General features: G+C 44.6%; 1 protein-coding gene across 1 annotated transcript in view; it reads left to right on the top strand.

Annotated features, from left to right (window-relative positions):
- The window catches only part of LOC133604424 (uncharacterized), a 24819-nt gene extending 13840 nt beyond the window's left edge, over window positions 1–10979 (top strand). The window contains exons 3-5 of the mRNA XM_061957656.2: window positions 4141–6146; window positions 6231–6602; window positions 6747–10979. Of these exons, the coding sequence (XP_061813640.1) occupies window positions 4520–6146; window positions 6231–6602; window positions 6747–9169 (4422 nt within the window). The 5' untranslated portion in view covers window positions 4141–4519 and the 3' untranslated portion in view covers window positions 9170–10979. The remainder of the gene's footprint in view (window positions 1–4140; window positions 6147–6230; window positions 6603–6746) is intronic.
- Window positions 10980–11997: the final 1018 nt, after the last annotated feature.

The following is an 11997-nucleotide window of genomic DNA, read 5'->3' as shown; positions in this document are numbered from 1 at the left end:
ATTACAAGAATCGGTCTGAATGAAAAATCCTGTTGTTTCGTCACCCCAGGAATCCAATCAAATCGTTGGGTGCCCCAAAAATTTGCTCCCCTATATTGTAAACAAACTAAAAACAAAATAGACTTTCAGTGTCTGTTACCAAAAATTGCATGTCAATAAATATTGAACATCTTGAAATGCAAAGTTTTGTCCCTAGGTCGAAAAACTTAGTCAAGTGTTTTTTTTCTCCCTTTATTGTTTTATATTTTTCCAACAAATATAGCATACTTGCTTGATTTTCCTTGTGATTCAGATGGAAAGCAAAATATTCCCAGGACATTTGGCGTCATAATCATCTTTTTTTTTCCTCCCAATTTTTATTACTTTGCAGTGCTTCTCACTAGCGACCAGCCGAGTACTTACGACTTTCTGTCTGTGCGCCCTATGTGTGTAAGCTCGTGGTCCCGCCTCTGCGAACCGCTACACACATTTTGGACCGATGACAAGAGGATTCACTCTGTTCATTTAATTCTGCTCTTGAATTATCACACTTTGATGCACAGAGTGAACCCTCTTGCACTCTTGAAAGCGACAGACGTATAAAACAAACACCCGCTAACATGGCAATTTATCGATGCTGACAAATTTGTTATTAAGGTATCGACACAGGCCTACATATTGAAAACAATTCTGCTTAGGGCCCCAAATCAGCCAGGGGCCACCCTTTCTTTGATATTGATGTCATATCTCACTAATGAATGTGAGACATTCATATATCCATCGTCTGTGTGCCGCAGTCCTGCAGAACCACCCGAGGGTAAGTTGTTCTAAAATATCAAATGTTCAGTATGCTTACTAATCTGATGAGCTGGGTAAACAAACAAAAAATCAAATGTTTTAATTCTTCCCCAAATGCCGTTTTTCCAAGTTTGGAATGTCCAGTAAGTATGACAAGAGTTTGTTTCATTTACCTCACACAGTGGTCCCTGCTTGACAAGATTCCATGCCCCAATTAGATCCCTCCTTTGTACCCGCCCTAAAGCAAAATTATTATTAGTACCGCGGTGCTAATGAATCAAAAACGGTACTATACTCTGTTTGAAAAGTACCGATTCCCAATTTCTGTTTCCTTTGTTTTTTTAATTTAACGGGCATGACGGCGCGTGGTCATGTCATGACATTGCTGGTTTTACGAGCAAAGGAGCACGTTCGGCAGCGCACGCACGCACAGTACTTACAAGCAGACTCAGTGTGTAGACAGAAAAGGGAGAACGGACGCATTTTGGCCTAAAACTGATGATAAAGGTGAAGTTATAATACTGAAACGCCCTCAGGAAGAGGTGCTTTAAGACATGGCTAGCTAGCTAGTGGCTAACATCCATCGGCAGTTGGCAGTCTTTTAGCTACTTCTAAATCACTAATCCTCGTCTCCATGGCGACATATAAAGTACGTTTTTTACATGTATCAACCCTGCAGGATGAGGAATAGCTAAACATGCTTCACTACACACCGTAGGAGGATACAATAGCTCACAGGTGTCACAATGTAAACAAATGCCATGGGTGGATCTACACCTGACATCCACTGTAATGATACCAAGTACAATAGTATGTCTAGTCGATAATCTTATAATTATATCTATATATTTTATCGTCACTCTATGTTTTTCCTTTTTTTTAAAATTTATATTCAGTTTATAAGCTCAAGAAATATGTCCCTGGACACATGAGGACTTTGAATATGACCAATGTATGATCCTGTAACTACTTGGTATCGGATCAATTCCTACATTTGTGGTATCATCCAAAACTAATGTAAAGTATCAAAGAAGAGAAGAATAAGTTATTATTACATTTTAACAGAAGTGTAGATAGAACATGTTAAAATGGAAAATAAGCAGATATTAACAGTAAGTAAACAAGTGGATTAATAATCAATGTTTACAGCTTGTCCCTCATAATTTTGACAAAATAGTAGAATGATAAATGACAAAATATGTTACTGCATACGTCAGCAGACTAATTAGAAAGCTTTGTTTGCTTACTACTAAAAGTGGTCTAGTATGTTCACCATTTTATTTAAGGACAAAATTGTTCTTCGATTACAATAACAAACACGTTTAATGTACCCTAAGATTTTTTTTTAAATAAAGCCAATATTGCCTTTTTTTGTGGTCCCTTTTATTTAGAAAAGTATCGAAATACATTTTGGCACCGGTACCAAAATATTGGTATCGGGACGACCCTATACTACAAACCCCGTTTCCATATGACTTGGGAAATTGTGTTAGATGTAAATATAAACGGAATACTATGATTTGCAAATCCTTTTCAACCCATATTCAGTTAAATGCACTACAAAGACAATATATTTGATGTTCAAACTCATAAACTTTATTTTTTTTTTGCAAATAATAATTAACTTAGAATTTCATGGCTGCAACACGTGCCAAAGTAGTTGGGAAAGGGCATGTTCACCACTGTGTTACATGGCCTTTCCTTTTAACAACACTCAGTAAACGTTTGGGAACTGAGGAGACACATTTTTGAAGCTTCTCAGGTGGAATTCTTTCCCATTCTTGCTTGATGTAGAGCTTAAGTTGTTCAACAGTCCGGGGGTCTCCGTTGTGGTATTTTAGGCTTCATAATGCGCCACACATCTTCAATGGGAGACAGGTCTGGACTACAGGCAGGCCAGTCTAGTACCCGCACTCTTTTACTATGAAGCCACGTTGATGTAACATGTGGCTTGGCATTGTCTTGCTGAAATAAGCAGGGGCGTCCATGGTAACGTTGCTTGGATGGCAACATATGTTGCTCCAAAACCTGTATGTACCTTTCAGCATTAATGGCGCCTTCACAGATGTGTAAGTTACCCATGTCTTCGGCACTAATACACCCCCATACCATCACAGATGCTGGCTTTTCAACTTTGCGCTTATAACAATCCGGATGGTTCTTTTCCTCTTTGGTCCGGAGGACACAACGTCCACAGTTTCCAAAATCAATTTGAAATGTGGACTCGTCAGACCACAGAACACTTTTCCACTTTGTATCAGTCCATCTTAGATAAGCTAAGGCCCAGTGAAGCCGACGGCGTTTCTGGGTGTTGTTGATAAACGGTTTTTGCCTTGCATAGGAGAGTTTTAACTTGCACTTACAGATGTAGCGACCAACTGTAGTTACTGACAGTGGGTTTCTGAAGTGTTCCTGAGCCCATGTGGGGATATCCTTTACACACTGATGTCGCTTGTTGATGCAGTACAGCCTGAGGGATGGAAGGTCACGGGCTTAGCTGCTTACGTGCAGTGATTTCTCCAGATTCTCTGAACCCTTTGATGATATTACGAACCGTAGATGGTGAAATCCCTAAATTCTTTGCAATAACTGGTTGAGAAAGATTTTTCTTAAACTGTTCAAAAATTTGCTCACACATTTGTTGACAAAGTGGTGACCCTCGCCCCATCCTTGTTTGTGAATGACTGAGCATTTCATGGAATCTACTGTTATACCCAATCATGGCACCCACCTGTTCCCAATTTGCCTGTTCACCTGTGGGATGTTCCAAATAAGCGTTTGATGAGCATTCCTCAACTTTATTGGTATTTATTGCCACCTTTCCCAACTTCTTTGTCACGTGTTGCTGGCATCAATTTCTAAAGTTAATGATTATTTGCAACAACAAAAAATGTTTATCAGTTTGAACATCAAATATGTTGTCTTTGTAGCATATTCAACTGAATATGGGTTGAAAATGATTTGCAAAGCATTGTATTCCGTTTATATTTACATCTAACACAATTTCCCAACTCATATGGAAACAGGGTTTGTAGATATAGTATGTTTTTATATCCTTTAGAAAAAATGTACATGCACGATAACATCTGGAGCGCCACAACACACTAGCACAAATAGATTCCTCTTTTGTAGGAAGCAATGAAAGCTGTAGTTGATAGTGTTTAGTTGAAGAAGCCTTAGTCCTGATATGAGTTTGGTACTCTCTGCACCCATAATAACTGAATGGGGAAAATACAGTACATAACACGGACCAAAGATGAACACCATTTTAGGTCAATACATAATCTCAAAGCAGCCATTGTTGGGAGATTTGCTTTCCCTTTTATGAAATTGATCTTTTTTAACTTTGTCTTTGTTTTTCAGCTTCAGGGTCTTCTTGGCTGAACACAGATGAGGAATCTCACTTAGATCAAAGGGAAATGTCAATGCAGTAACTGGCAAAGGAAACAAGAAGAAGTCAATTGAACTGCTTTGCTATAGAAGTTATTGTAAGCTTTTTTTTTTTTTCAAAGTAGGCGGAACATTTCCAAATGACTTTTTAAATCATTTTCAGCTGCTTTTGGAAGTAAATTTTGAGCAGTGGAGGATCACGCACATCCTTTTCTAAACTTTAAATCGAAGTGACATCGAAACATTTGCACAAAACCCTTTTTAGACTTGAGTATATATTTCACCAGACTCTTGTTGCTGCTCCTAGCACTGGAGGTTTGGCCCTACACCCCCATGTGCATTTGAGTGGGAAATGTTCCAATTTGGAAAATACAATTTGGACATTATAGAAATGTTAAGTGGGCACCAGGCCCACCAGTTCAAGGGTCTCGGTCTAGACCGCCAACTACAGCATCAGCAGCAAGTGCAACTTCACCAGCATCAACTACAGCAGCAGCAGCAGCAGCAGCAGCAAGCTGAGTCGTCTGGAGCTCTTCTGTCTGGACTTGGCTTGGGACCCCTGCAGGGGTCAAGAGGTAACGCCTTTTCTGATTCTGCCTCCATTTTTGCCAAGATGAGTGCCCCTCCTCCCCCACCTTTACAACAACAGCCTTCCTCATCTCAGAGCTCTCGCTCAAAGTCAAGCAAGATGGGTAGCAGCAGCTCTTCCAGCCATTCCTCGGGCTATCCACAGTTCCTGCGCTCTTTCCACCCGTCTGAGGCAGCACTAGCACAGGAGCAGTTACACCCAGGTGTAGGCCGTTTTGAGCACTTTGCCGGGGGAAGTAGCATTAGCGCGAGTGGTGGGGGATTAGGAGGATTAGTAACATCAGCACCTCCACCCCCACCTCCTCTGCATCCCGGCTTGTCTGTCCCCCAAGCATCATCTGGCCCCTCCTCGTCTTCCCCTTCTCCTTCAACCTCTGTGGCCACCTCTAACAATCCTAGTAGCAGTGCAGTCAGCTCTTTGGGACACCAGTTAGTTGGAGCCCAGTCTGATGCACGGAGCCTTCACCAACAGTTTAGCTGCATGCTAGCTGCTAACCAGTATTTTCTCTCTGGGGTGCCTGCTAATGCTAGTTTAGAGCAGTTTCTCGTTCAGCAGGGTAGCCATAACCACTTAGGGATCGGCTTAAGTCAGACAGGTGGGGAGTCTAGCACTAGCCTCGCTCCACCTTCCGCACTGCATTCTTCTCACTCGCTGAGCCACTCTCAGCCACAGCAGGCACCGCAGCAGCCACCCCAGCAGCAACAGCTTCCGCCTCACACCCTTTCTCATCCTCACTCTCATTCTCATCCTCACCACCCGCTCCACCCCGGCTCCCAGCCGTCGTCGCTGGGCGGCTTTGACTTTCAGGGTATCCCTGTCCTCTCATCAAATCAGATTGCTTCTCTGATGCAGCAGGAAGCAGGCTTGCCGCTCCCTTTGCCACTTCATTTGTCCCTGTCAAAGGATGATGGCAAAGCGGAAAGTGGTGGAGGTGGTGGTGGTAGTAGTAGCAGTAGGAGGAAGAAAGCGATGGCTGGTTATTTGCCCCAAAGAAAATCTGATAGCGCTATTAATGGCCACAGCAGCCATAGTGGTAATCCTAGCACTGGTAGCAACAGTGGAGCACTTAGTCATAGTCAGCCCCCAGCTTTAATTGGAAGTGGGGTTGGCTTAACAAATATGGGAGGTGACCCATCATCCCTTCTTGCCTCTTCATCGTCATCCTCATCAGTAGTTTCTTCCTCCTCCGCCGCTCCCTCTTCTTCTGCTGCCTCAGTACTCGTTACTAATGATTCTCACCTTTCTAAATCTGATAACCCGAGCTCAATGCAACCCAACGCCACAGATTCCGATACAGAGCCAGTTTATAGCTGTGGAGAGTGTGGCAAAAGCTTCCCTCACCTTTCGAGCCTTCGCAGGCATATGCGTATGCATGAGCCAACAGCAGCTGGCACTAGCAAAGATGCCTCTACTGGCCCAAATCCTGTTCACATTAAAACTCAGTCAGACCCCACCCTCCCCCATTCGACCCAAGATACTCCCCAGCCCTCGTCCAGTTGTTGTCCTAGTCCAGACAAAATATTTCATTGCCCCGAATGTGGCAAAGGCTTTAAGAAAAAAGGGCACCTCCTGCAACACGGTGTCTTACATTCTTCAGCCCGCCCCTATGGCTGCTCCACCTGCTCTCGGGCTTTTAATCGTAGAGAGTCACTGACACGGCATGAGAAGATACATGAGGAAAAGCCATTCCGATGTCCTGCCTGTGGTCGTGCCTTCCGTGAGAGCACCTCTCTACTCAACCACGCTGCCTCAGGCACCTGCGGCAAGCCAGGTAGGGGACCTAAACAACGGGGCAGCAAGACAGGAAGCGATGGTGAGGACAGAGTTGGGGGAGGGAGCGGAGGAGGTAATGGAGGAGGGGGAACTTATCAGAGCAATAGGGGGGTAATTTATGGGAAAACTGAGGAAGAGGATGGTGTAATCATTGTTGGGGAAGGAGAGCCAAAGTCAGGTTTAGGATGTGATGGTCTGTTTCAATCTGGAAGGGGAGGGAATTCAAATAACAGGGACAGAACAGATGGTAAATACCCCACTGACTACTCTCGGAATCGTTACACAGGCTACCATGAAGACCACCGTTCTCAAGGTAATCCATCTCCGTGCTACTCTGGCGCCTCCCCCTGCGGGAGTGGGATGGCCGGCCCAGCTTTGAGAAAGGCACCCCTGGCCCCAACGCTGCATCCGCACTCACAGAGCCACAGCCAGCACCACCATCCGCAGCAACAACCCCACCTGCCCCTCTCTTCTCTACTGGATGACTCAGAGGATGATGTCACTAGCTCCGTCAATAACGCGATCTCTGCTATCACAGCTGCGAGTGGAAATAGAGATGATAGAGGAGACATCATAGGAGGCCTACTAGGTGGTCTTGGTCTTGGCCCTCTGGGTTCCCCATCAACCTCCGGCATGGATAAAAATTTCAGAGGTGGTGGGAATCAGGAGCCTTTGAGCAGCAATCCACAAAATCCTGCTGCTAAACCCAAACGTCCCCGCAAACCCAGACCCAAGAAAGATCCAACAGCTGATGGGCAGCCCCCTAAACGTAGGCAGTACGCTCCAAGGATGGGAACCAGCGGGCTCCCCCGCACTCACCTCTGCAGTGTCTGCGGTAAGGGTTTTGCACGCCGCGAGACTCTACGCAGGCACGACCGCATTCATACTGGAGAAAAGCCTCATCACTGCACTGTTTGTGGGAAATATTTTAGAGAGGCTTTCCACCTAAGCAAGCATCAAACAGTACACTCTGGGGCAAAGAATTACAAATGCAGCATCTGTGGCAAGGAGTTTGGCTACTCCCAGAGCCTCAGGAGGCACAGCAAACTCCACCAGAAAGGGGAGATGGAAGAGGTGCCCACAACGCCAGCTCCAGACAACATAAACAGCTTTAATACAAACCCTCAATGCGGTGTGACCCAAGACGGGAGCCAGAACCAAGTACCAAGCACCTCCTCCTATTACTCCTACCCTCAAGATGTCAAGCCTCAAGATACCCACCCTCCGCCACAGACCCAGCCACATTCACAGCCCCCGCCTCGTCTTTACACCTGTGCTATATGTTGGAAGTCGTTCCGCCATCACTTCCATCTGACTGCTCATCACCAGACGGTTCATGAAAGTGGGGGTGAAAAGCACTTCTGCTGTGAGGTGTGCGGAAAAGCATTTGCTTACTCAAATAGCCTAACCCGACACAGGCAGTCCCAGCATGGAATCACCCGCGCTGAACCGTCTAACCCTCAAGAAGGCAGCAGCGGGTCTGGAGACAACCGAGGAGGGAGTGACGTGAACCAGTCGGCGTCGGAGAGCGAGGCCGCCACCAATGCTCTGCTACAGATGGCCCCTGCTTCCGAAGGCCACGTCCCTCCAAGCCTAAATGTTGTCACTCACAACCACCAGCAGGCAGCCTCGCAACCGCCTGCTGGTTACTCCCCCCTTTTTTATGACGCCACAGCCCATTCTTCATCATCCAGTGCCCCATCTTACTCGCAGCCTCTGCCCCCCAACTCCACGATCATGCCCCCCCACCACCCGCACTCCCCAGCCGGGGTTAAAGGAGAGCATATATATCCAGCCGGATCCCGCAGCCGTACGCTTCACACAACAGCCCCCTTCCAGCCCCTTACGGAACTGCCCTCCACTGAACATCACCATCTACATCATCATCTTCATCACCCCCACCATCATCCTCATCATCAGTCAGGTGCCCAGCCCCCCCAACACCTCGACTGCAGCAACCAGGTGTCGCATGATGAAATCAGGCGACACAAGAAGAAAAAAAAAAAGTCAGATAGGGGAGATTGGAGGGGAAATAAGTATGAATCCCAAGACTTAGTCAGATTTGATGGCAGCCGCAAGAAGAAAAAGATAAGTTGTACAGTAAGAGGGGGGCCATTGAACAAAAAACAAGGCTCTCTTCGCTTGACGATTAGACGGGGTGAAGGATCTGGTGGCGGCGGGTATAAACTTGTCAACACTGGGGGAGTGAAAGTTCAGATCCTGTCATCCCTAAAAGTTCCCGTGAAGCGTTTTGGCTGTCCGATATGTCCCAATTCAGTGTTTTCCCGCAAAGCGGGACTGCTCGTCCACATGGCAGTTAGACACCCGCAAAGAGCCACGACCCGGCTGGAGCGACTTCAGTGCAGCGTATGTGGGAAGCGGTCACACAGGCCCATGGCTGCTTATATCCACCGGGCTACTCATCGCTCCAGAGGGTCCTTCTCCTGCCAGGGTTGCTCGGCCCGCTTCTGGAATGCTGTACTTCTCCAAAGGCACAAGGGGGCCTGCCGCCGAGTTGTTCAAGAAGCACGGCCGGGCGATGCAAAGAGGATGAAGCTTCTAAAGAAACCGGCAGAAAGACAGACCCGAGACGGTCAAGGAGACATGCCGTACCACCAACTGGAATCATATAGATACTGAGCATCATGGTATCCTACAACTGTCGCGCATGATTGCGAAAAGAGGACGACAATAAAGGGACTTGAAAATGAATTTTTGACTCTGCTGACTTTAGGACAGAGTGTGGTAACAACTACTGTAGAGCATCATGTTAAATCACCTGAAATTCTTCCAGATTATTTTGGAATGTGTTTCAAAGATGTGACTGTTTCCATAGGATCACTAACCCCTTAAGTGCATTGACACTATGCTTGGCAGTCACTAAGCAAGTTTAGATAACGTGTATCTTTTCTCCCCATATTTTATCCAGCATCCCTGCTGCACCTCTCGCTGTATGATAAACTCTGTCCCTGCCGTGTACTTTGTCTTGTTCATGTAGCAGCTCTGAAGATTTATTTTTTATTTTTTTTAACTATTATTATTTTTCAAGTGCTTTTATTAGGAGTAGGGACTTTGCGGTGAAAACATTTGTTGATAGTTCTGTCAGTGCATGTTTGTTCTCTGGTCAAGTTTTTGCTGAGGTGATTGACATGTGATGGCTTATTGAAGTATATCCCAGACGTTTGTAGTGTCGACTTGATTCAAGAGTTCCTCCCATAACCCCTAGTGATTATAATCACGTATAGATGACATGTTCACGGTAATTAGCATCAAGGGTCTCCTGCCAAAAATTAAGAAACTTACTTCACTTGGTTCGTTTCAGATTTTCTTAGCTTTTGTACCAAGAGGTAGAACACAAGGTAAACAAGTGGGCTCTTAACAGTTTCTCATGTTAATTGTATGCTCTTTTTTTTTTTTTTTAGCAGTAATTCTTTCTACAGTGCTTCACGTTGGACCTATTCTAGAAGCTCCTCATGTATTTAAGTACGTAACTGTCCTCACGCCAATCATAGACTGAACCCTCAACCTTTTTTTAGTGTGCTGAGTTGCAATCATAACCTGAAACTGTCACACTTTGGTTCTCTTCTAAAGAAAGACGTTAACCTCTTCACGTATGAAATGTCCGTGTCCCTTTCACACCTTGTTTTTTTTTTCTTCCAAAGGAAAAAAATATAGTTTTAGTAGATTTTTATCACTTTATTTACTTAAAGCCAGTAGTTGATTATATTTGAAAATGAATAAACCTTGAGTGTAATACTTTTGTTTTTCTTTTTTGTTCAAAGAAATGTCAGAGAGACTCAAAGAATGCAGGGTTTCAATAGTTCTAGGATACTCTTAGGGACGTGAAGACTTCTTTTTTGTTCAAAGAAATGTCAGAGAGACTCGGACAATATGGGGTTTCAATAGTTCTAGGATACTCTTAAGGACGTGAAGACTTCTTTTTTGTCCAAAGAAATGTCAGAGAGACTCGGACAATATGGGGTTTCAATAGTTCTAGGATACTCTTAAGGACCTGAAGACTTATTTTTTGTTCAAAGAAATGTCCAAGAGACACTGAGAATACAGGGTTTCAATAGTTCTAGGATACTCTTAAGGACGTGAAGACTTATTTTTTGTTCAAAGAAATGTCCGAGAGACTCTGAGAATACAGGGTTTCAATAGTTCTAGGATACTCTCAAGGATGTGAAGACTTTTTTTTTGTTCAAAGAAATGTCCAAGAGACTCTGAGAATACAGGGTTTCAATAGTTCTAGGATACTCTTAGGGACGTGAAGACTTATTTTTTGTTCAAAGAAATGTTCGAGAGACTAGGAAAGTACGGGGTTTCAATAGTTCTAGGATACTCTTAGGGACGTGAAGACTTATTTTTTGTTCAACGAAATGTCTGAGACACTCTGAGAATACAGGGTTTCAATAGTTCTAGGATTCTCTTAGGGACGTGAAGACTTCGGGTTGTACCGTCTGTCGTCTTGGGATGAATAAAATCCATCTTATCCGAGCCTGTTTCATCCAATACAGACTTCATAGCCGGTATGTTGCAGCTCCACCAGGTGGCAGTAGAACCCAACTCCCACTGCTGCTGTGATGCAGTCACATGAACTGGCAGCCGGAGGGTCAGACCGGAGTGATTCACCACAGTGTGACTGCCAGCTCCGGCTTTAGCTTGCTTGCTTGCTGCGGACCGCTTTTAAAAAGAACTGATGGGAGAAATGTGCTAAAAAGTCTCCCAGAAGCTGTGAGCAGAGGACCCATATCTCAATCATAATCCATCCATGTAAAATTGACCGTCGTTAAACTGGCCCCGAGTGCCACTGGTTGTGCGCATGCGCCACCGAGTGGTGTGTTTGGATATGTGACACGACTTTAATCGAGGTGCCCACTCATGGGTCGTGTTTTCAAATGCTTTGAAATACATTTTCTACCGTTTGTCCCTTTCGGGGTCGAGGTGGGTGGTGCTAGAGCCTATCTCAGCTGCATTCAGGTGGAAGGCGGGGTACACCCTGGACAAGTCTTCACCTCAGCACAGGGCCAACACACTCAGTTTTATCTTAAACATCATGGATTTTGTTGCTAGCATTTTAGCTAATTTTATTCATTTAAGTCTAAAAATCATTGCTTTTGATATTTGGAGCCATTTTAGAAGTTTGCTGATTTTTCCCATGTTATCAGTAGTATGCTGACGTTTAACGCTAGCATTTGAGCCAATTTTACCCGTTTAAACATATTTGGCGCAATCTTAAAAGTTTGCTGACTTTTCCTATGTTACGTTAAGGTTAGCATGCTAACGTTTTATGCTCGTATTTTTGCAAATGTTATTCGTTTAAATCTAAATATTCTGGATTTTGATATTTGGCACCATCTTAGAAGTTGGCTGACTTTTTCCATTGTTATGTTAGCATTAGCATTTTAATGTTATCATGCTAGCATTTGAGCTAATTTTATACATCTAAACCACAAAATGGCTTTTGG

This window comes from Nerophis lumbriciformis, linkage group LG04, assembly GCF_033978685.3.
Source record: "Nerophis lumbriciformis linkage group LG04, RoL_Nlum_v2.1, whole genome shotgun sequence".
In the NCBI taxonomy this organism is placed as follows: domain Eukaryota; kingdom Metazoa; phylum Chordata; class Actinopteri; order Syngnathiformes; family Syngnathidae; genus Nerophis; species Nerophis lumbriciformis.
The sequence above is the reverse complement of the archived record's forward strand: the minus strand, read 5'-3'. Positions and strand labels throughout refer to the sequence as shown.